The 23,705-nt window shown below is 31.3% G+C and overlaps 3 protein-coding genes across 36 annotated transcripts in view; 2 read left to right on the forward strand and 1 right to left on the reverse strand.

The window, feature by feature from the left end:
- Positions 1 to 14,611, forward strand: part of LOC127729923 (STE20-related kinase adapter protein alpha-like) — a 41,807-nt gene extending 27,196 nt beyond the window's left edge. For all 3 annotated transcript variants that reach the window (XM_052237902.1, XM_052237900.1, XM_052237901.1), the window contains 6 exons: positions 2,479 to 2,650; positions 5,519 to 5,623; positions 7,333 to 7,426; positions 10,928 to 11,063; positions 13,077 to 13,198; positions 13,985 to 14,611. In XM_052237902.1, coding sequence (XP_052093862.1) covers positions 2,479 to 2,650; positions 5,519 to 5,623; positions 7,333 to 7,426; positions 10,928 to 11,063; positions 13,077 to 13,198; positions 13,985 to 14,055 — 700 coding nt within the window. In that variant the 3' untranslated portion in view covers positions 14,056 to 14,611. The remainder of the gene's footprint in view (positions 1 to 2,478; positions 2,651 to 5,518; positions 5,624 to 7,332; positions 7,427 to 10,927; positions 11,064 to 13,076; positions 13,199 to 13,984) is intronic.
- LOC127729914 (INO80 complex subunit D-like) overlaps positions 1 to 23,705 on the forward strand; it is a 325,825-nt gene that overhangs the window by 199,513 nt on the left and 102,607 nt on the right. The gene's annotated exons all lie outside the window — the stretch shown is intronic.
- Positions 21,199 to 23,705, reverse strand: part of LOC127729918 (uncharacterized) — a 91,636-nt gene continuing 89,129 nt past the window's right edge. For all 30 annotated transcript variants that reach the window (XM_052237873.1, XM_052237867.1, XM_052237874.1 and 27 more), the window contains one exon: positions 21,199 to 22,993. In XM_052237873.1, the coding sequence (XP_052093833.1) occupies positions 22,952 to 22,993 (42 nt within the window). In that variant the 3' untranslated portion in view covers positions 21,199 to 22,951. The remainder of the gene's footprint in view (positions 22,994 to 23,705) is intronic.

Here is a 23,705-nt window from a genome sequence, read left to right on the forward strand (position 1 = left end):
AGCGTGTGAAAACGTGTGATGTAGTTGCGTACTTTTTAGTATGAACATTATACATTTGTTGATATAAAACAACAATATTCTACTGTAAACTTTTATTGCATTCAACAGTGGCCTGTTTTTGCTGCTTTCAAAAAATATGATTTGAATACCATTGAATGCTTTATCAAATAGTACATCCTCTCACACATGTTGTTATGATTGCAAATGATTGATAATGTTTGAAGATGACCCAATATAAATATGAGAGTAGCATAGGGTGCACAATGCATTGTTTGGCCCTCGATCACTTTCTTTTTATTTTAACACGGACTCCCCAACTTTTTTGGTACGTACACTGGTATCGTTTTCGCTTAGCACTCGGCTCTTTAGACGACAGTACAGGTCCAGAAAGTGACCACTTTCTGCTGGACATTTCCCCACAGTGAATTTGAGAGAAAGAGGTAACAAAATCTTAAAACCTACTTACAAAGTTACCTGATCTGAAGGGCTTTTGTTGTTCATATTGCAAATAAACAATGGCGACATATAAGTTTTTTTCGAAATTATCGGTATTTATCGTCTATTAATGAAAACACCTGTGAATCGCAATCTCACTAACGACCAAAAAATCAAAACAACGAAAAAGCGTGTAAAGTGGCGAAAAGCGTGTACACGCCATGTGACTAAATCCTCGCGTGTAAACCGTTGAAAAAGCGTGTATTACACGCGAATATCATGTGAGTTGGCAACTATGATGTTATTATGAAAAATCAGTCTTACAGTTTGTATAGAAATTTTATTGTTATTGTCATGCTAAAGGTGATGGGTTGTAATTTTGAATTGCTATAAAAATGTCCAAACTAAGCTTTCATACAACTTTTCTTTCGAAAAGTCTTCTATATTCATAAGAATTAAACATCATTTGAAATAAAACATCTTACATTCAGTAAAATATATGTGAAATTACAATATGTTGTTAATAAGTTTCCATGGGAGATAACCTAAAACATTATTCTTTTGAATATAGAAGGCTTTTCGAAAGAAAAATTGATTATATCCCATGGAAACTTACTAAAAATGTATTGTAATTTCACACATATTTTACTGATGTCTGATTCTAATGAATATAGAAGACTTTTCGAATTTTGAATAAGTTGCAATAGGTTGAGAGCAACACTTACAGTCAAGTCACAGTAAATTTGAGAGGAGTATAGAGATAAAGGGTTACTTTAAATATAATGACAAAAATATTACTTGAATAAGTCGTTTTATACATCTTTGAAAGAATTTGTAATAACACTTATTTAAGGAACATATGTAATTGTTTTGGGTTACAAATTATAAATAACTTCAAGTCTTAATTAAATCACAAGTTTCTATCTATTTATATCTGTCTACCTTTAAGACTTCCAAGGAAAATGATATTTTAATAGTCTTGAGAGACCAATCTTTGACCCAGAAGCGTCGATATGAAAGATAAGTGCCGTCAGAAAGGCAGTTAATGTTTCAGAAGGATTAGATTTTATATTTCAAGGGAAAAATAACCAGATGACTGTGAAAATTTGTTAAAGATAGTATAATCTGTATAATTAATATTTGAAAATAATATTTAGAAAAGTTACTTATATAAGTAATATTAAAAAAAGCCTCGTTTTCAACATTACTTGTATAGGTAATTTTAAAAGTTACTTGTTTAAGTAATGCCCCTGACTGATAATAGAAGTTTGAATATTGATGTTAAGCCTTTTTTGATACTTCTGTCGCTGATATTTAGGTCTTCATTTTTTTCCAATCTTCAAGAATGAATAGTAGGCCACAGACCACAATTAATTCCCCCTATTAGTTCTTTATAATGTTTTGTCGCATTAAAAAAAATTTACCTGTTTTTTTTGTCAAATCTTTTGTGTGTGTAATGTACAGTACAAGTCCAAAAATATATCCAAGTTTCAGAAAAATTGAACATTTACATCTTACAAATTCAGCCAATACACATCCATACCCCTATGGACAACTCAAGAGATGTTCTGAAAAACTGTAAATATTACCTTTTTGCACCTGGCTTAATCACTCTTTCCATATCAAAATCAGTTAAAATAAAAAATCCAAAAATTTATTTCAGCTCTCTTCTTTCATTTTCACCTTATAAAAACTAAGAAATGTATGAGAAAAGGAAAGAAAAAAAAAATAAAGACAAACTACACTTTAATTAAAGGGAACTATATTCGTGGACAACGAAAAGCGGGATCATTAATTGTGGTCTGGGGCCAGTATGAATTAAATATATCAGAAATTTTAATTATATTACACCTGGTTCCTACTAACCAAATCCTTTCTTTTACAATGAGCTGAAATTTTTCACTAATTGCCTAGTTTTATGGATGAATTCCTACTGCAATTTGAAAAATTGTTCAGCCCATTCATTTCTGAAAGGTAAAAGCCTCAATTATATGCATGGTAATAAGAGATAAAATTTATTTATCATAATCCCATATTTTACAGGGGCATTAAAGCTAGTCATATACTCCTGTCAGCAAATGGACATGTGTCGTTGACAGGAATACGTAATGCATATTGTATGATAAAGAATGGGCATCGACTAAGGACAGTACATGAATACCCAATCACATGTGTGTCCATGTTGAAATGGTTTAGTCCTGAAATTTTAGCACAGGTAAGTGTAAAACAGCAGCTTATTGTGTATATTTTTTAGACATCCTGAAAAGTAAACATACATGTGAACCTCCCAACGGGAGTACAATAATCCCGTTTTCAGGGGTCTCCTCCCGACCTCCCGTTGAAGAAAAAAAAATCCTGTGTATGAAATTTTGCCAACATATCATCTCAGACATCTGGTGTAACTTACATTACCTGAAGTTATATTTTACCTGTAAATCAATTAACATGCATAATTATATGGCTTCACTTGTCAGCTTGGGTGTCAAACATACTGGTAATCAACGATTTTTACCTCAGGCTTACTGCCGTTGTGTAATAAAAACTTTGTGTATTTTGTAGGTAACTTCCCTTGATTTATCCTGTTTTAAGTTACTTTCCTTTAAATAATGAAAATTTTTAAAAGAATATAAATAAAATAAAAATTGAACAAATAATCATAAAAGGATGGTAATTAAATGATTTTAAATGTCAAAGAACACATAAAAAAATGATAATTTGAAAATTATTTGAGGGTTCTATACTTTCTTTCAAGGCTTAAATTGAAATTTATATGACAATTATGACCCTCAATTCTAGTTTGAACTCAGTCACGTCTCAGTCATTACAACTAAACGGACGTGCTGGGTCAGTTCTCCTTTACTCGCTATCTTCGATGAGGGTTTATTGTTAGATGGATCAATGACTTACTATTTGATGACAGAAACCAATCCAACGCTGTACAGACTACCTTAGGCTATAATCTGCGTAGGGCTAATTCCCGCGTCAACATACACTCCAAAACCCATTATGGATGGGGGAGTGGTATGCCGAGTGACGTCCGAGGGCTGTATCCTAGGTGTTAGATGATGGACCACCATTTCACTGTCTCACGACTTTGGTCCTGATAATGCTTCCTGTCATTGTTAATACTACGTCCGAGACTCATCTACCAGTACTCCATCATCGAGGTTAGCGGGCTGCCAAGCTGACCAATCTGGCCCTGAAAACAGCCGTTGTGAAGACATAACATCAAAATAGTCAACAAAAGTAAAACCAAAACAACTCACAAAACCAAGATGGCGGCCTACCAAAATGGCGTCCTCCACCTGTTCCTGACCAATGGCACAAAATTATTTAAACGCTCAAGAACGCCTTCGGGCACTGAGCCGACCGTGCGAGGGATGTATATCCAGTCAAGGTCGTTAAAAACTTCCATTTGTTGTCTAGTTTGAATGAGTTTCTGAATAATCAAATAATAACTAATTGCAATTGCAGATAGTTAAACAAATGTTCTGATTGTAATGATTGTTCTATAGAATAATGATTTAAAAGATATGAAGTAAAAAATTTAAATAACATACTAAAAAAAAAGAATGTTAGATTGAACATGTAGAATATAAAGATAGAGAAACTTTATAAGTACAAGGGTACTATAAACATAATACATTGGATGGGAAGTTGAAGAAAACACACTTTAAAAGACAATTTTTACAGCACGGGTACATTTACGACAAAATTTATGTCGATTAAAAACCTCCTGATCTGAGTCCTAATCTCCTGACCAAAATTTCCCAATCTCCTGATCTGAGTTTCACAGTCCATCACATGTATGAGTAAAATACACAAATTTAACACAGAAAGGCAAAATGACTTACTGGTACATGAAAAAATATATACAAACTTCATTTTTCAAGTCAAGTTCATAGAAAAAAATTAGTATTTTTCTCAACAATCTTTGATCATTTTGCAAATACTAAAAGATGACTATTAAGATACTTTTTTATTTTTAAATGAAATAAAAATACTGTCAGACAAGAGGGTTGTGTAAATTTAGTAAATAATTCATGCAAGCCATAGATTTGTTGGAAATTTTCACATGGCCTGTGCTTTTGTATTTGAATTTTATTCCAAGCAGTAGCGAGGGATAAAATGAATAAATATAATGGTCCAGGCTATGCAAAAATGACTCCAAATCAATGGCTTGCAAAAATTATTTTGATTCTAATAGGACATACAATACTCGGAATAATTTCTTCCAAGTAATATGTAAACAGTGATCCACGTGGTAATTATCAATTTTTTTAAATTCAAAAATTTCACTATTTTTATATATGCTTAATTCTCACTGTTTAATTTTGAATGAACTGCAAATTGTAGAGAGGAATGCTTGCAATCAAGTAATTTTAATTCCAAGCAGTAGCGAGGGATAAAATGAATAAATATAATGGTCAAGGCTATGTGAAAATGACACCAAATCAATGGCTTGCAAAAATTATTTTGATTCTAATAGGAGATACATATACTGTTTTTTTAACGACTGAAGTGATGATAAATGTGTAGAGAAGTAAGCCTCCATATTGACTTGCTGAAATTCATAAATGTGCGATTAATGCAATAGAATTGAACAACACCAACCTCAAAAAATCCATTTTGATGAGATATCAGCTGAGTTTGAAGCAAACAAATAACTGAATAACCTTCAAGCTTGAGAGTATTCATTCATATGACTTCATGTTTTGACATGGCGCTTTAATATGCCAAGATTCATTAATTAAATTTATTTTTTTTTAATTTTATACATTTTTCCTAGCTCCAATGCATTAATTCTTTTTATTATGCATTAGAATAGGGATAACAGTTCTGTTCATTTTTTTTTTTCAATTTCAATTTTCGCACAGTGAAATCGACATAGTGTTTACATAGGTATTGATACATGTGGATTTTTGGTGAGCTATAAACTGGAACAGCCATAAATATGTACATCTGTAAGTCTGTGCTAAATGTATATATATCAAGAATTTATCACACTGTTGTTTACAAGACAAAAGTAGCACATCATATTAGAATTGATATTTTATAATAACCTGTATCTATTTTATAACAGAATTTAACTGGCTATGACACAAAATCCGATATCTACAGTATAGGTATAACAGCTTGTGAGTTAGCCAATGGGGCAGAACCGTTTGCAGACATGCAGTTAACTCAGGTTTGTAATTCTTATCCATATCCAGCATAAACTTTTCCTTATTTTAAACATATTATCTTACAATTGGTCAAATCTTATTAGAATTTTGAAGGAACTGCTTACAAATTTGAAAGCTGTGAAATCAAATATTTCTGATACTTATTAGATGAATTGAGGGATTTCTGTATGTTTCAGTGGTTACTTTTTATACGCCCGTCAAAATTTTGACGGGACGTATTATGGTATACAAATGTCCATCGTCTGTCTGTCTGGCGTCCACATGTCGCACAGTAACTTGAGAACGACTTATCCAAATTTCATGAAACTTAACATAGTTGTTTCTTATGATGGTCAAAGGATCTGTATACTTTTTGGTGAAAATAAGATTAAAACTTTTTGAGTTACGGGACTTTGTAACTTAAACAGGGGGTGTTTTTTTCACATGTTGCGCCGTATCTCAAAAACGATTAATGATTATTGCTTAAAACTTTACACACTTCTTTATAATATTAATCTAAAGATCTGTATTATTTTTGGTGATGATTCAAAATTTTAGTTTAGAGTTATTGAGCTTTTTGTAAAAAAAGGGGGGGGGGGGGGTGTTTCACATGTCGTGCCGTATCTCAAAAACGATTTATGATTATTGCTTAAAACTTTACACAATTCTTAATTATATTAATCTAAAGATCTGTATACTTTTTGGTGATGATTCAAAATTTAATTTTAGAGTTATTGATTTTTTTTATAAAAAAAGGGGGGTTTTCACATGTCGTGCTTTATCTCAGAAACTATTTATGATTATTGCATAAAACCTCACACACAAGACGATGGGCGTATCATGCGCTTGTGGCGCAGCTGTTTATTCATCTGTATTTATTAGGAGAGCATGCTAATGTGATATGAATTTTATTTGTACTGAAATGACATGTGATGCCAGATTTTGAATGTGCTAGTTTACAAGGGAACAGCCAACCCTGACTCCAAGATGACCACTCTTAAAATATTTCCTATCACCCTGCAGAAAAAAATATTCCTTATGATGAGATGTTTTCTATACCACTGCAAACAAAGTTTTAAGGGGTATTTTGGTATTACTCTGTCTGCCTGTCCACCTGTCCACCTGTCCTTGTGACAAATAAAAGAACATGACCTCATATGGACATTTGTCTATTGTTAAAATATTTGTTGACATGTAGATGGGGTTTTATTGTTTTATGTGTTGTAATGTTTGTTTCATTGAAATATTTCCCACATTTTCTTTAATTGGAGATTGGCAAAAGTGGCAATGTTTTGATTTCTGATATCATGTTCATTTTAATACCATTGTTTTGAATGCCCTGGATATATAGCATTTTGTGCTATGGAAATGGCAATAGATTGGTGTTTAATGTATAGTGGCAAATATTACTTATAATTACATATCAGGACGAGAACATTTTAATGTGATTTGAATATTAGCCCTGCTTTTATTTAGGCTGACATGCTTAGCTAAAATGCTTATTCGGAGGGTAACAGTCTGCAGGAAGACTCTGAGCTGACCAGTCGTTGCTTTTACTTCATTAAAATGTGGCATGCTAAGCAGAGAAACAACAAATACTGATTCTCAAATCTTTGATTTATTGTGGCCAGGAATAGAATCCACAATCTCCTACATTCATGTCAAGCACACTACCATGGGACTTTCAAATTTAATAATGAATCAAGCTTCTGTAATTATTTATGTTTTGTAGATGTTAATGGAGAAGATGCATGGTACAAAGCCTGTCCTTATAGACTGTACAACCATTGCTGATTTAGTTGGAGATGATGATAATGCAACACAAAGTAATAATCTTCATTTTGGCATCTATAGGCGAATAGAAAAAAAATTGATGGGGGATGGTTTTTTTTCCAAAGAAAAGTTTTGGAATTATGTAGGATTTTTAAAATTGAATATTTAGTCATTAAGCAGATATTAATGATTTTGCTAAACCTTTCGAGTATATGATTGTTGATGTATTTATTTTAGATAAGAATTCAAAAATTGAAGTTTACACAGTGGAATACTTTATTCTATATAAGGACAAATTATTTTGTTTTATTTTTACCATTTATTCTATAAATTGAGAAATATTTGAATTTCAAACTATTATTCTTAGGGATGGCAATTTAAATGCAGTGAAATATTTACCGCTTTTATACTTAAAAAATAGGTTTATGCAAGTATATTTATGCATTTCTATGATTTAGCTTATGTAGTTTAAATCATACAGTTTCTTTGTGTATGGTTATTTTGAATATGATATAACAATATTAAACAAGCTTTTTTTTAAATTGCTGTTGTTATTGAATATACTCGTGCACTATAATTAATAGTTGTTGATGTGTTTATTGCTACAGGATTTATTACTCATAGCTTTGTTTGTCAAGGTGCTGGATTTATTTTCTCAAAATTTTTGTTTATGTTTATATCTGCAAAAAAGTCAATATAAATGTGGGTTCTTTGCAATTACCAAGTGTAAAAAACCCAAAGCATATCTAGATGTCACCATCATTGGGGTAAGAACAACCAATGACAGAATGTTTTCATACTTTGCCAAATGTACTTTATATCATACCATTTTAAAAAATATAATAAAAAGTATAAGTAATCAAGCTTGTTTTCAAGGTACTGGTTGTGCAAGATTGACATATTTTGTATGGATTACAGGGGTAAAAAACTATTATGTGTATAGGAAGAAAACTACATGTTAGAATATTGAAATAAAAAATGAAAAGATAGATCTTAGAAAATGTTTTTAGAAAATAAAAATATCAAATTAGATCCCAGTACTTGTATCTACTATAAAATAAAATAGATCAATTTAATTACTGTACATTCCCTTTTGAAAATAAATTATCTGAGTTATATCCCCTGTAAGACCTCATAATTCAAAGTTTTTAATTTCTGTATTTGTAAATAAAGTTCTCATAAGTTTAAATCACTAAAATTTCTTCGTTTAAATGAAAAGACTCACTATTAATAAATTACATTCGTACAACAAAACTGGTTGATTTCATTAAAATTTCTGGACAGATCATTTGGTTTAATTTGTGATTCAAGCTATCGTAGGAGCATTATGTTTTCTGGTCTGTGCATCTTTCTCTCCATTATTCTGTCCAGTATAAGATTAAAATTTTGGTTTAAGGAAGTTTACCATGACGTTGTCATCACATCAATTTGAAACTTAGTACACATGTTTATTTTGATGTGATCTTTTTAAAAATATATGCCAAATTAGGATTTTCTGCCCATATTTGGTAGTTTACTTAACATGGAAATGGGATAGTGTGAACTTGGCATGGTGTTCTATGGACACTTAATCTTGTTTTTTTTCCATGTGGTAAATTGTAAGGTGTTACAAGAGCTTACTGAAGCTTTTTAGGAAGTCAAAAGATGCTTTGTTTAGAGAAAGCAGAATTGCGGTTAACTCAATGTTGTGTTTCTGAGATTTACAGTTTACATATTTATGCCATTTACTTGTCAAACATGGTTTTCCAAAGATTTTTTTTTAAAACCAAGAAAATGGTCACCACAAAAAAGATAAAAATGTATTGTAGTATTAAAATAACCCTTCAGATAAAAAGAATTAATTTTCCAATGGGGCATTTTTGACAACAGAATCTGCACCATTATGAACTAACAGTCTTTTGTCATGCTTTCTATATAGATGAGCATTGTACATTTTGTAAGTGTTTATTCAGAGAAATATACATCAGTATACAAAACATACATATAGACATATATATCAATATACATTGCATCATATTATATTCAGGTTATTAATTATTATTAGATACATGTCCGTCTTAATAGTATAAAGTTTAGATGAGGTCAACAGATTCATTGTTTTCTTGTTTATAGATTGAAAAAAGTATCAAAAGAACAAAATAAGCATAATTTTATGACAGATTAACACTGGTTTTTTTCCATGCATCATTCAAACTTTAATGATGTAGAGAGCAAAAAATGTATCTGGTAACCCTTATATTTCACATTATTAAAAAAAAATGTTCACAGCAATATGTTAATAATTTATAACAAAGTTTAGTGGACAGAATTTATCAAGAATTCACCATTTAAAGAGAAAAAAATGTATTTTGCTGCAAAAATTTCGTAAAAATTTCGAATACTGCCAAATTTAATTATTTTGCCAGGATATACAGTCAAATCATTTAATCAAGACTTAGCTTATATTTACATTTACTGAAAGTCTTTGTCCTAAAGTCTAGAAAATTAGCAAGTGACATTAATAATGATAGCATACAAATTTTTGTTTAAAAGAGGATTTTGCAAGAGATAAGTCTCTAATTGTACCTTCTCTTTTGTTGGTTTTAGTTAAAGTCTGATGTGTTGAAATTTATTTAATGTACTAATTATATATTTGGGAGGTCATTGTGACTGATGAACAAACATTGCATTAGAATATTATTATCAGGCTAGTTTTTGCATCTATCGTCATTTAGAATATCAAAAGATGCTAAATTTAATTCAGAAGCAAATCTGACAATCCTGCCACAAAACATTTTGAAACTAACAAGATTTACTGACATCAGTGAATCTGCTATGCTATAATGTTTTATGGATACAAATATATTTCATAAAAAGTAACGTTTAAACATGATATAAAAAAAGGAACTGGTCATTTTTTTTTTAGGTCAGGAGAAATTGACATGAAGTTATGCACAAGAACAACTGTTTCATGATTTTTGGATTTGCTTCTAAAATAGATATACATGTATATATAACATACTACATGAAAGAATTTTTTTTTGAAAAGTTATTATTTTGCTTCAATTAAGATTAAGTGTGTCTAAAATATTATGTATTATATCTAAAGCTTCAACTTATTAATACTAATAACAGTTGAAAAGTCTTTTTAAAATTCACAAATTTGAGCAAATAGACAATACATGTCCTTTGCAAATATATAGTTGCAGGTTGAAGATTGAATTATTTAGTCACAGAAAGGAATTCTGAAAAGATTCTTGATGGTTTACTTATTATATACATCCTAACTTGATATTAAACAAGATAAATTCAACTTTTTAGCTTGGTCTAAAATAATTGTGGCCAGATTGATGAAATGAGTCATAATTGAACAATGTAGCATGGACAAATTTTATATAAACTTTTAATATTAGCAATATTTGTTCAAATGTTCTTTGCTTTATGTTATGCTTAAAATGATAGATTGAACAAATGCAAAATGATAAATTTTGTATCATGCATTATTTTTTTTTCCATTTGAATAATTGACTACAATATGATTTTAAAATCATCTTTATTTCTTCTTTTTATTGTAGTTGCGCAAGATTCTGGAATAGATGTAGACACAGCCAAAAGTAGAGCAGAAGTTGTAGATATTGCCAGCCGTAGGAAATTCTCTCAACACTTCCATAACTTTGTTGATGTTTGCTTAGAAAAAGACCCTACTCAAAGGTCAGTAGGTCAAAGAGTCAGAAATTTTCAAAACAAAATCTTTGACAGTATTCAATCTTTTGTTTGTTACATACCACTTTAAACTAATATGTTAAATATATCGACATTAAAGACAACAACACTCATAAATTACTGCAAAGAAATAGTTTTAATGGTTGACATGTTTCGCCAGCAAGCGTGGCATCTTCAGGACAAGTATACATATGAAATAAAACAGTGAAGTACAAATTTTGTGGTTATTGTGTTTAAAGGGAAGTAATGTTACATTTATTGTTGTATGACAACGTTAAAGATAAAAATAGAAAGTAAAAGTGAAAAAAGAATAGTTTATTGGTTTAGTTAAATAGATTGTGAAAGTTAGTCAAGAAAGTTATTCGCAGTGGTTGGCTGCTGTTCACACACGTCTGTATACAGTCTCATTGGAGATTCCTAGTGGTATTGCTATAGAGATGATGAAAGTGGGTGATAAAATGTTCGGTTTAATTTCCCAAATGGACAACACAGCATCTCACTGGTAATTCTGTACCAATTCAACTGGCTTTGCACTAGGAGATACTGCTTCCAATTGCTTCGGGAATACTTATAGAATAACTAATCGAAGAATTCAAATAGAGAAAAATATTCAACGAGTGACCGAACAACACATTAATTCACGAATGCGCGTAGCGCATGAGTTAATTATCAGTGTTGTTCGGTCACGAGTTGAATATTTTTCGATATTTGCATTCTTTGATTAGTTATTCTTTTTATTACATTGGCAAAGAGCTTTTTTAATGAAATTAATGTAGAAAATGTAAGGAACTATATCTTTATTCTACGCATTCACAATTAGTTTTGATCCGACGTTATCGACGTCTTGACAACGCCTATTGTTGTATGACGTCAGAGAGTGAAATAACCACGTTTATTTCACATGTGAAATTATCGGTTTTTATTTGACTGGGAAATCAATGTAATTCATTGCTACCAATGTAATAATATGAGATGTATGATCGCCACTGGTATTGGGAATTATAAAAATCGTGGTAGATCTTTAAATATTTAATTTGTTTGTAGAGTGTCCACAGATCATGTTTGGCTTCATAAATTTATTGTGTGGTGCCTGTGGTTCATTCTGTTTCTGTTTCTGTTGTCTTTTCTCTAAATGGGTTGTCTGGTATTCCAAATAATTTTACCTATTTGTACTTATGTGTTGTATGTTAATTTTCCATAATTAAAGGAATCTTGTGTGTATTTTCCTATGATTGCTTCTGTTTTCATATCTCTCCTTTCTTCTGATGGTGTGTAAAATGTTGAGATCATTTTTGGGAAAGGATCGACAATCTTCGAAATTTTCTGTATTTGTTCATGCTGGTTGGTCATATAGTACAATGCTAGTGTGGCATAGGTAGATCCTTACATATGCAGGGGTTCACAGTCCTAAAGTTTAACTGTAACTGTTTAAGTGAACCAGCACCTGAAGTGTTGATCGTGCAGTAGGGTAAAATCGATTGGATACCTGTTATATATAATATGTTAAATATTAGAAATGTGCACAATAACAATTGGAATTTATTTACATTATTATAAAGATTAATTTACGTGTTGAAAATTGAACTCTTCTTTACTTGGAAATAACAGAACACAAAGAAGTAATTCTAAAATTCCAGTTGAACAAGTTATAACAGAAATAACAGAATGAATGATAGATTGAACAAAAAGAGAAACATGAAAAATAAGTTACTCTCTGGTATAACAAAACTTAGAGAGGAAAATGAGTAATGATAACAGAATGAATAAAATATTATACCAAAAATAAAAGATTGAATAAAAACTTTCAAGAAATCACAGAATAAATAGTAATTTGGACCAATATAAACAGAATTATTAGTAATACAAACAAACAAAAAAACAAGACAAAAGAAATCTTTTGGTATGTGGCTTTTCCCATAAATTTTGAATGAAGAATGCAATATTTCACATTTAGTTCTATTTCAGTCAGTGATGTGTTATAATATTTAATTACTTTTTCAGGCCTACTGCATCATCACTATTAAATCATTCATTTTTCAAACATTTGAAGAAAAGGTCATGTGATTTTTTGCCAACATTAGTTCAGCCTGTTACCCCATTGAGAGCAGACATGTTACAATCAGGTAATTAGTTCCCTAAAAAACAAGACGAAACTGAGTTTCTGTCATGTGTACTGAAATTTATTGTCAAAGCACTGGCAATGTCTGATATATTAGCAGTACATAATTTGCTGGCAGTGCAAGTAAGACAGTTGATTTGTATCGATAGTAAGGTCTGTTTTATTGTTTGGACTTAACAGTAATACTTAACATACAATACAAAACTGTTTAAACCACTCTTAATGAAGTTGTGACATGGTTCAGTACAGAAAAATTGAGACTTGATTCACACACAGTCTCAAACAAGTATAGTAATTATTGAATTTTTAAACAGGAATTTTTATCTACTCTTCCACTAAGTGTGCTCCTGCTAGGCAACTTATGAACCAGTGTAAATGAGAAGCAATTTGGTTATGTTACATCCTACAAAGTCTTACCAAAATTATTTTACAAAGAATTAAGCTCAAACCGGTGCTAGGGGCCGTCTTAGACTTACAATAAGGTGAAAGTTTTTTTGCTCTGTGTTGAAGGCCTCATTGTGAATTTTAGATGAAGACCAGCAATAAAAGTGCTGTTCCTTTGATTTTTGTCTGTGCATGTATTGATTTTGTGTCATGGATGGATACCCCATATCTGTTGTTTTTCTACTATATAATAATTGAAGCTAAAAATTTCTTACTCTTGTAATATCTGATGCTAAAAATCTGTCCATACTTGCAAAAATTCTTCTGACAAATTCAAAAGTAAAATGCTGACTGATTAATGTATCCATCAGACATTTATGTTTTATTTGTCTGTTTGTGATTTCAGCAACACCTTCTCCTGAAGATGAACTTGTAGCTGATCTTCAAAATATTAATGTGGATGATTGGGAATTTTGATGAAAGTTGCTGGTTTTTGTAGAGGATGTCAGAATATTTATGTGGATTAGGTGGAATGTTAATGAGGATGTACTAAAGGATCCAAAATGTATGCTATTGATTTGTACTGTTTTTCATTGTTGGGAGTGTTTGGAAGATAAAACTGTTTTGTATTTGATGTAAATAAAGCATACCCTTTTTAGAATGTATTTTGATGTTTGGAGTATTCTCAAACAAAATTGCAAGTTAAATTAAACTTATAGATGTATGATATTCTTGTTGAAGGTCAACAATTACCATGTTTTCATTAAAATGCATTTAGATGGCTATACATAAAAGCAGAATGTAATGTTAGTAAGACTGCTGAAAATGAGGTGGAGGACATTGTCAGAAAATAACTGACAATGAGGGTGTGGTTTTGTTAAGTGTATTATTGCAAAGGAAATAAAACCTTTCCCAGAATAAGTTGAAGTTGACCTGGCCATTTAAGTTTTTTTTAGAAGGAGTTTAAATTGCCTTAGCATACCAAGTAAAATGAATATCCTGATTTGTTAGAAGTACATATCATGACTAAAACTGGGCTATAACATTGTATAATGTTTGACAATTTTTTCGTTCATCTGGAAAATTTTTCAAAATTCAAAATTCTGAACCTTTGCAATAATAAATAAACAAGTACAGTTGTACCGGTATACTTTTCTGATTTTTGGATTAATGACAGTTTTGCACTAATATTCATTGAAAATATGAATTGATAAATTTCTGTCTAGTATCACTCTCAAAATATATTAATATGTATATATACAATTGTTGATAAATAGAAAATGTTAAAAGTATGAATGTTGTCTGTATTTCCTTCAAAAGGAGATAATCAGTCTGTGATATACTTTGTATAGGAATGAAATGAGATGTGATAGTCAATCTGATTGGAATCAACTGTTTGTATGGCTATGATTACTGTAAATTCAGAAATTATTGCGTGCATTTATTATTGCGATTTTTGAAAAATGGACAAAAATGTGAGATTAATTATTGCGATTTCAGGAGAATCTGTACACAAATATATGTATATCAGATATCAGAATGCAAGTTTTTATTATTGCGATAATCACCAAGTCGCATTATTCGCATTAATAAAAACCTCGCAATAATTTCTGAATTTACAGTAATACTTACTACACCATGAAGTAGAAAATTCTGGATATCTCACCTTCTTATGCCTTACTTATATATACATTACAAGTCTAATTCAAGCAATTTTCTTTGTTAAAGAAGCAAGACATGTTTGTTTTGCCTAATTAGAAAATTTAAACCTTATGTAACTTCTTATGTACAATATAAGAATAAGGAGATGTGGTATGAGACAACTATCCACCAAAGTTCAAATGAAGTGGATGTAAGCAATTATAGGCAACCTTACGACCTTCAACAATGAGAAAAAACTATATGTACAGTCAGCTATAAAAGGCCCTGACATGAAAAATATGAAACAATTCAATGGTGAAAATGTTTAGATTTATGTGATGTTAATGTAAAATGTATATTGTAATATTACTTGTGTGTCATTTTCTACTATATAGTAATTGGAGCCAAACAAACAGCTGATTTTAATCTGAATTTGTGATTGTATGTATAAATTTTGTGAATCTGAAATATCTTGTGTACTGTTAAAGTGTTAAGATGGGATATATTTTTCTGTTTTTGTTTCTTTTTTCTGAAAGTAGAAGATATTTTCTTCATATCACATTATATTTAAACTTTTTGATGGTGAGATATGTTGTAGAACATCTTTTGAATGTTTTTCTTGGGGATTTTATCTTACTTACTGTTGAGAAATTTTACTTCATACAAATTCATTCAATTTTATGGTGGTCAGTTTGTTTACTTGACGAAATTGGAGTGCAAGGGGTAAACTGCTGACCTTTTGCATTTAAAGGACTGAATGAAAATATAAGGTCACATCATTGGTTGAGTTTCTTTTATTAAGTCTCCCAAACGAAGTTTGGGAAGACTTATTGTTTTTGCTCAGTTCTTATTATTATTATTATTCTTCTTCCTCTTCCTCTTCCTCTTCCTCTTCCGCCGCTTTTAAATTTGAACTTGTCCGCACCCGTTCTCCAAAACCGCTTGTCAGATTAACTTAGGATTTCACAATATGTTAGACTAACATGTCTAGTGGTGCAATCAGGGTTTTGTTTGTGCAATGGGGTTTATAAAGGGGTACTTTGAGGGGCAAAAGAAAAGAGGGTTTTACTATAGAACCCTATGGGATTTTATTTTTTTAAATTTTCAAATGATTATAAATTGAAAACCGTTTGTGATAGACACAATCTTTTTTATTGAAAATGTTCTAAATGATAAAACCCATTAAATGAAATACAGGGTTAGTCCCCAGGGGTCATCCCGACCCCCTGCCATTTAAGAAAGTTCTAATACCTTGTAAGTGGTCAAGATCCCCACCCCTAAACCATATATATTCTGGTTTGTCATGCTAAGATGGTTTGAATGATATTCATTGTTAGTCCCCAGGGGTCATCCCGACCCCCTGCCATTTGGGAAAGTTCTAATATCTTGTAAATGGTCGAGATCCCCACCCCTAAACCATATATATTCTGGTTTGTCATGTTAAAGCACATAAATTGAAATACAGGGTTAGTCCCCAGGGGTCACCCCCACCCCATGCCATTTAAGAAAGTTCTAATATCTTGTAAGTGGTCAAGATCCCCACCCCTAAACCATATATATTCTGGTTTGTCATGCTAAGATGGTTTGAATGATATACAGGGTTAGTCCCCAGGGGTCATCCCGAACCCCTGCCATTTGAGAAAGTTCTAATATCTTGTAAATGGTTGAGATCCCCACCGCTAAACCATATATATTCTGGTTTGTCATGATAAAGCATATGAAATGAAATACAGGGTTAGTCCCCAGGGGTCACCCCCACCCCATGCCATTTAAGAAAGTTCTAATATCTTGTAAATGGTCGAGATCCCCACCCCTAAACCATATATATTCTGGTTTGTCATGTTAAAGCACATAAATTGAAATACAGGGTTAGTCTCCAGGGGTCACCCCCACCCCATGCCATTTAAGAAAGTTCTAATATCTTGTAAGTGGTCAAGATCCCCACCCCTAAACCATATATATTCTGGTTTGTCATGCTAAGATGGTTTGAATGATATACAGGGTTAGTCCCCAGGGGTCATCCCGAACCCCTGCCATTTGAGAAAGTTCTAATATCTTGTAAATGGTTGAGATCCCCACCGCTAAACCATATATATTCTGGTTTGTCATGATAAAGCATATGAAATGAAATACAGGGTTAGTCCCCAGGGGTCACCCCCACCCCATGCCATTTAAGAAAGTTCTAATATCTTGTAAATGGTCGAGATCCCCACCCCTAAACCATATATATTCTGGTTTGTCATGTTAAAGCACATAAATTGAAATACAGGGTTAGTCCCCAGGGGTCACCCCCACCCCATGCCATTTAAGAAAGTTCTAATATCTTGTAAGTGGTCAAGATCCCCACCCCTAAACCATATATATTCTGGTTTGTCATGCTAAGATGGTTTGAATGATATACAGGGTTAGTCCCCAGGGGTCATCCCGAACCCCTGCCATTTGAGAAAGTTCTAATATCTTGTAAATGGTTGAGATCCCCACCGCTAAACCATATATATTCTGGTTTGTCATGATAAAGCATATGAAATGAAATACAGGGTTAGTCCCCAGGGGTCACCCCCACCCCATGCCATTTAAGAAAGTTCTAATATCTTGTAAGTGGTCAAGATCCCCACCCCTAAACCATATATATTCTGGTTTGTCATGCTAAGATGGTTTGAATGATATACAGGGTTAGTCCCCAGGGGTCATCCCGACCCCCTGCCATTTGAGAAAGTTCTTATATCTTGTAAATGGTCGAGATCCCCACCCCTAAACCATATATATTCTGGTTTGTCATGCCAAGATGATTTGAATGATATACAGGGTTAGTCCCCAGGCATCACTTATGCATATAACTTTACTGGACCAAACCAATTTTCACTGGACTTTGCCCAATGTCAGGCGACCTTGGGAATTACGAATTATGGGAGCTTCGTTTGGGAGACTTCGTAACAGCATCCTGTTACAATCATTTCTTGTTTAGGATGTTTTTAACCAATCAACGTTTGGTTTACACTTTTGGAATATTACTCATAATAATAGGTTCTGAAGTGATAAATTGATAAACTCTATAACATACCAATTTACTTAGTGCATTGGTTCATCTTGCAAATGAACTTGGCAAAACTTAAACATTTAATGTGGCTCTGAAATTCTAAAGTGATTGGTACAAAGATATTTTAGAAACTAGCTAGACTGCTTCATTGACTAAAAAGAAAAGTAAAGTAAAAGAGAGAAAATGGAGAGATTTTCTTAAGGGATGGTTTTTACTTGCCCCTAAGGAGAAGTTTCTCATAGGGGTATTTTCCAAATTTAAAAAAACTTGGGAGGCTCCCACTAGAATATGGAGTCTTGTCTCTTATGTTTCCTTTGAAAGGTTTAGGGTATATAAGCATTATTTCCTTATTTCTAGGGTTTCATAGAATGATTATAACTATTAAAAAGCTATGACACTTTATAATCTATCCCTGAATATAAAATGAGGTTAATTTTGGTAAACTTGACATTTGATTTTTCTGAATTGTCCTTCCTTATTTTGGTGAATTAAATATTTGATATATGTGAATTATAGCTGTATATTAGCTGAAAGTTATTTACAGTTTAAACTACTTTAAATTATTAAGAAACTAAGGTTTCAACTCCCTCTGGCAAAGTTTACCTTAGATGGATTTAGCTATTATTCTGAGGTCTTTTTTGGTCATATAGCTCTTCAACTCTTTCTGTTTTTATACACTTTTGGTTTTCAAATATTCCGCTTTGAACATTCCTGATGAAGGTAAATCCAGAAAAGTGCTTCTGATGCATGAAATTTATAAAGTGTTGTTTTCATTTTTTAACAAATGATCCAAAATTGTGGTTTTGTATTTAATTTCATTAATAAGTTTTCATCACCAGTAACAAAAGTTTATATTAGTTAAACATATCATAATTCTTTGTATTTATATTGTATCTACCCCCAAAAAAAATCCTCATCATTATCATTGTAGCTTAATTTATTTTAAACAGTTTATGTTCTTTTCATGTGTCAATCACTGTATATATATTTTTATAAGGTTGATAGATTGATCTTATTTACTAAGTGCATCTATTTGCTATTATTACATATACTCTCTGTAAACATGTATCTCTATTCATGCAAATCTAGATATGTATATTTTTTCTATTTACTTTATTAGTTTCGATAGAAGGTCACACAAAATTTAATCTTACATGTAGCTTCACAGGCCATACTTTTGTTTGTTTTTGATTTAGCAGAACATCACACTCAAACTTTTCTACAAGTATGACCTGAAAATAACACATACTAATTATCATATTGAAATTTTAATTCATTGAGCAGTGATTGAGTTTTAGATGAGAAAAAAAAAATGATTCAGCATGGATGTTTGAAATTGGAAAGCTATAAATTCCCTTGGCTTAATTTCTAATATAAAAAACAAACCATAGTGTAACATTATCCTGCATAAATTCATATTTTTAAAAGTGTCCCTTTACAAATCACTTCAGGATTTTTTCCTATAACATATGCCTCTTCTCATGAGAAAAGTTATTATTTGACTTATAGTAAGTTTTAATGATTATACCCCATGGAACAAAGTTCCGTAGGGTATAATGTTATCGAACTGTCCGTCAGTCTGTTCTTTAGTCCTGTTCTCCAACTCCTCTGAAACCACACATCAGAATTTCATGAAACTTTGTAGATAATTGGGACATAATATGTAGATGTGCATATCAGTTGTTGCAAACATGACCAGTCAATTTGCATTTTTTTTTTTTAAATGTACCCAAAAACTTCAACCATAAGTTTTGAATGGTCTTTAATGATAGGTTTGAATTGTGTGATTGATATTTTAGATGGTGATTACAATTTATTATTATATACCGGTATGTTACTATGGTAACGTTTGTTCATTTGTTACTCTTTTGTTTGTTGCACATTAAATACACAAAAAATATACATATGTAAATAAATGAAGTCTTGGCTTATATTATATTCTGTGCAGTCAGTTTTTTAAACTAATTTAATGGTTTGACTGATATTAAGGTAGCATTAAACAGATTTTGATGATTTTTAAGTACCAGCAAAAAATTGTTTTGTATCACTATTAGTACTTAGTGTGGTTTGAGATTTTTTACTTCATATGATTTTTCAAGAGAAAAAAAAAAAAGCAGTATTGTTCTGAGAAGCAAGGTATCTGTTTTTACTTGATATTCCTTTTGTTATATTACTTCTTGTTTGGTAAACATCCAGTGGTAAATATTTCATGAATAATCAGGATGAGAACAATTTAGTAGTTTCTCATTTTGCAACATGACGGGTGCCACATGTGGTGCAGGATCTGTTTATCCTTCTGTAGCACCTGAGATCACACCCAGATTGGTGTTGCTCAGTCTTAAGTTTTCTATGTGTTTTTTTTACTTTTAGTTGTTGTTATATGTTTTTTATCATGATATTGTTGGTTTTTCTTTGATTTTAATTTTGATTGTCACTGGTGTCATCTGCCTTTTTTTTTAGTAGAATATGAAATGGATGTAGATCAGGAGGTTGCAGAATTTTGACTGTCACTGGAAAGCATTGTGCAGGATAAGAAATTAAATCTTATAACAAACAACCTAAAAAAGTTATCACAGTTCTTATTTGTGTAAAGAGCATAGAATTATCAAAACATGTGCCTTTAACTTCCCTAATCAAATTTGATGCTTTTTCCTTTTGAATTATGTTATAGACAGTTTAAGTTATTCTTTCTTAGGTCTCTTTTGGTGAACCTGCTCCTCACATTCAGGTAACGATGTAATGATGTAAATAAGTATTTTGTCATGCTGGGCTATTTACATCTATGCATGATTGGTTTTGTTCATTGTTGAAGGCAGCACCTTGCCCTATAGTTGATTAATTCCTCATCCTATGGTCTCTGGTGGCAATCATACCACATCTAATTTTTATATAGTCTCTGGTCTTGAACTTTTATAATGGCATAATAATATTTAAGAATAAACCAGGTTTAAATAGAACTTTTATTGTACACATAACATGGTATACATAGATCTCTATAACTAACAAAAACAGTAGAAACAATGATGGACGGAATATAGAACATTATATCACATTTATATAAAAAAAAAGTTTACTGGACCATTTCAAAAGACTGCATTTTAGTCAAGGTACTGATTACTGGTACTCAAGGTAATAAAATCTAGAATAAAATCAATTTGAACAATGAAAATTTATTTTGGTTGTAAAATCGGAAATTTCATTAAAGTTGACTAGAACTTATCTATAAAACAGATAATGTTATAAAATCTGGAATTTTATCAATGCATACTGTCATTAATTATCAAAATATTGTTTCATAATCACCCTCGAAGAATTCATTTTAATTTGTCAATGGAATGTGCAGATTAAAAAAAAATAACTTAACATTTTTTTCTTAAAATATGGTTGAAATTGCATACTTCATATACATAAAAAAAATAAATAACTGGAATTCAAAGTCACAACAAAATATCACCAACTGCATAGATAAAGATTAAAATGGTATCAAAGCACATAAAATATTTATTTTTAAATCAATATCCGTCTAAAACATATAGAAAAAAAAATTTAACATGTAAAAATAAAATTTCACAATATAAGTATCACATAATGACGAGAAAGACATCACAGCTGACACTGAAGATTTTTGATTAAATAAATAGATAAAAATGTACAATATATAAAAAGACAATGGGTAACTGGACTGGTCAACAATTGAACAAAACATAAGTGCATTATGATACTATTTACAATTATTATAACCCAAATACCACAAATACCTTTCAACAATCTGTAACATAGTTGCAATCAATAACTTCAACATTGGTACAGGGCCAAATCTTATATCTGATAAATCATGATCAATAAAAATTTCAACAAAAGTTCATCAACAAATTCAACAATGGTTTGATCACGATCATGATCATTGAAAACTTTTAAATCTTATGAATCATGTGATAATCAACTAATGTAGGGGTGGGGTAATTAAATGATAGTAAAATTTGATTTTTGAAAAAAAAAATGAGTTAAATTTGACTTTAATTCTGTCTTGTAGGAACATTTTACTACATAACATACGACTAATATGCCTTTGTAACTGAGCTTTAACAGGTATATGAAACAGATGATAAAAACATAATTTATTGAAACAAGAATTATGTGCACAAAGTCGTTGCTTGAAAAATGCTTCTCATAAGTATGATGCGAAAAGTGAGAAGCGAATCGGGCAAAGACAAAAAAAAAAACTTCAAATGTAACAAACAAATTTAAAACAATGATTTTTCATGCAGCAATCCACAATGATCCTTTTTGTGTAGATGATACAGCTCAATGTATCTATGAATGAAACATCAAAAGAGTCTTTTAAATATTCCTCATCGTAAGTAATATATATTTCGCTCATATTTTAATTTTTTGAAATTTTAGGTAGTTTATTGTCCCCTTGTATTCATTCAAGAAAAATGTGAAAATTAAATTGACCTTGAAAAGGTATGACCTTTGCAAAAGGCTTTCAGATAATGGAGACCACTATAATTATCAATTATAAAGATCCCCATAAAGTTGCATAATTTACTTATAATCTGAACATGCTCTATACAATAATATAATACTTTATAAGTAAAATGAATAAGACATCTGACAAAAGATTGTGCAATACTGTCTGTTCTCCTGAGAATCACATCATTTCTATTTCTATGGTAACAACAAAAGTCTTTTTTAATAAGTGGCATAGGGTTCACTCAGTGCATAATTTTTGTCCTGGAAATAAAAATTAAAGAAATATTATTTCATTTTGTAAAACACATTGTTTCTTTTTGTGTACTAAACATCTAAATTTTAATATTTAGTCGAGACTATCTTTACAATGCAAGATACTAACTCAAGGTACAGTCTCCTAAGAATGTGTTGTTTAAAGGACAAGAATATGAACTGTACTCCCTTAAACAATGAGCAAAACACAAACCTTATAGTAGTTAAGCTATTAAAGGCCCAGGGATGACAAAATGTGAAACAAATCAACAGAGAAACAAACAACCTGATTATACTTGAACAAGAATGTGTCCATAGTACATGGATGCCCCACTGGCACTCATTTTTTATGTTCAGTGGACCGTGAAATTGGGGTCAAAACTCTAACTTGGCATTAAAATTAGAAAGATCATATCATAGGGAACATGTGTACTAAGTTTCAAGTTGATTGGACTTCAACTTCATCATAAACTACCTTGACCAAAAACTTTAACCTGAAGCGGGACAGATGGATGAACGGAAGGACGAACGAACGAACAAACGGACGCACAGACCGAAAAACATAATGCCCTAGGTGGGGCATAAAAATAAACAAAATCCAAAATTGGCAGACAACAACCAATGACAACCACTAGATTACCTGCTCCTGGCTTGGAATAGGCACATAAAGAATGTGGCTGGGTTAAACATCTTTGTGAGCAATCAACCCTCTGCTAACCTG

The sequence above is a fragment of the Mytilus californianus genome, unplaced genomic scaffold (assembly GCF_021869535.1).
Source record: "Mytilus californianus isolate M0D057914Y unplaced genomic scaffold, xbMytCali1.0.p SCAF_2, whole genome shotgun sequence".
Lineage (NCBI taxonomy): Eukaryota > Metazoa > Mollusca > Bivalvia > Mytilida > Mytilidae > Mytilus > Mytilus californianus.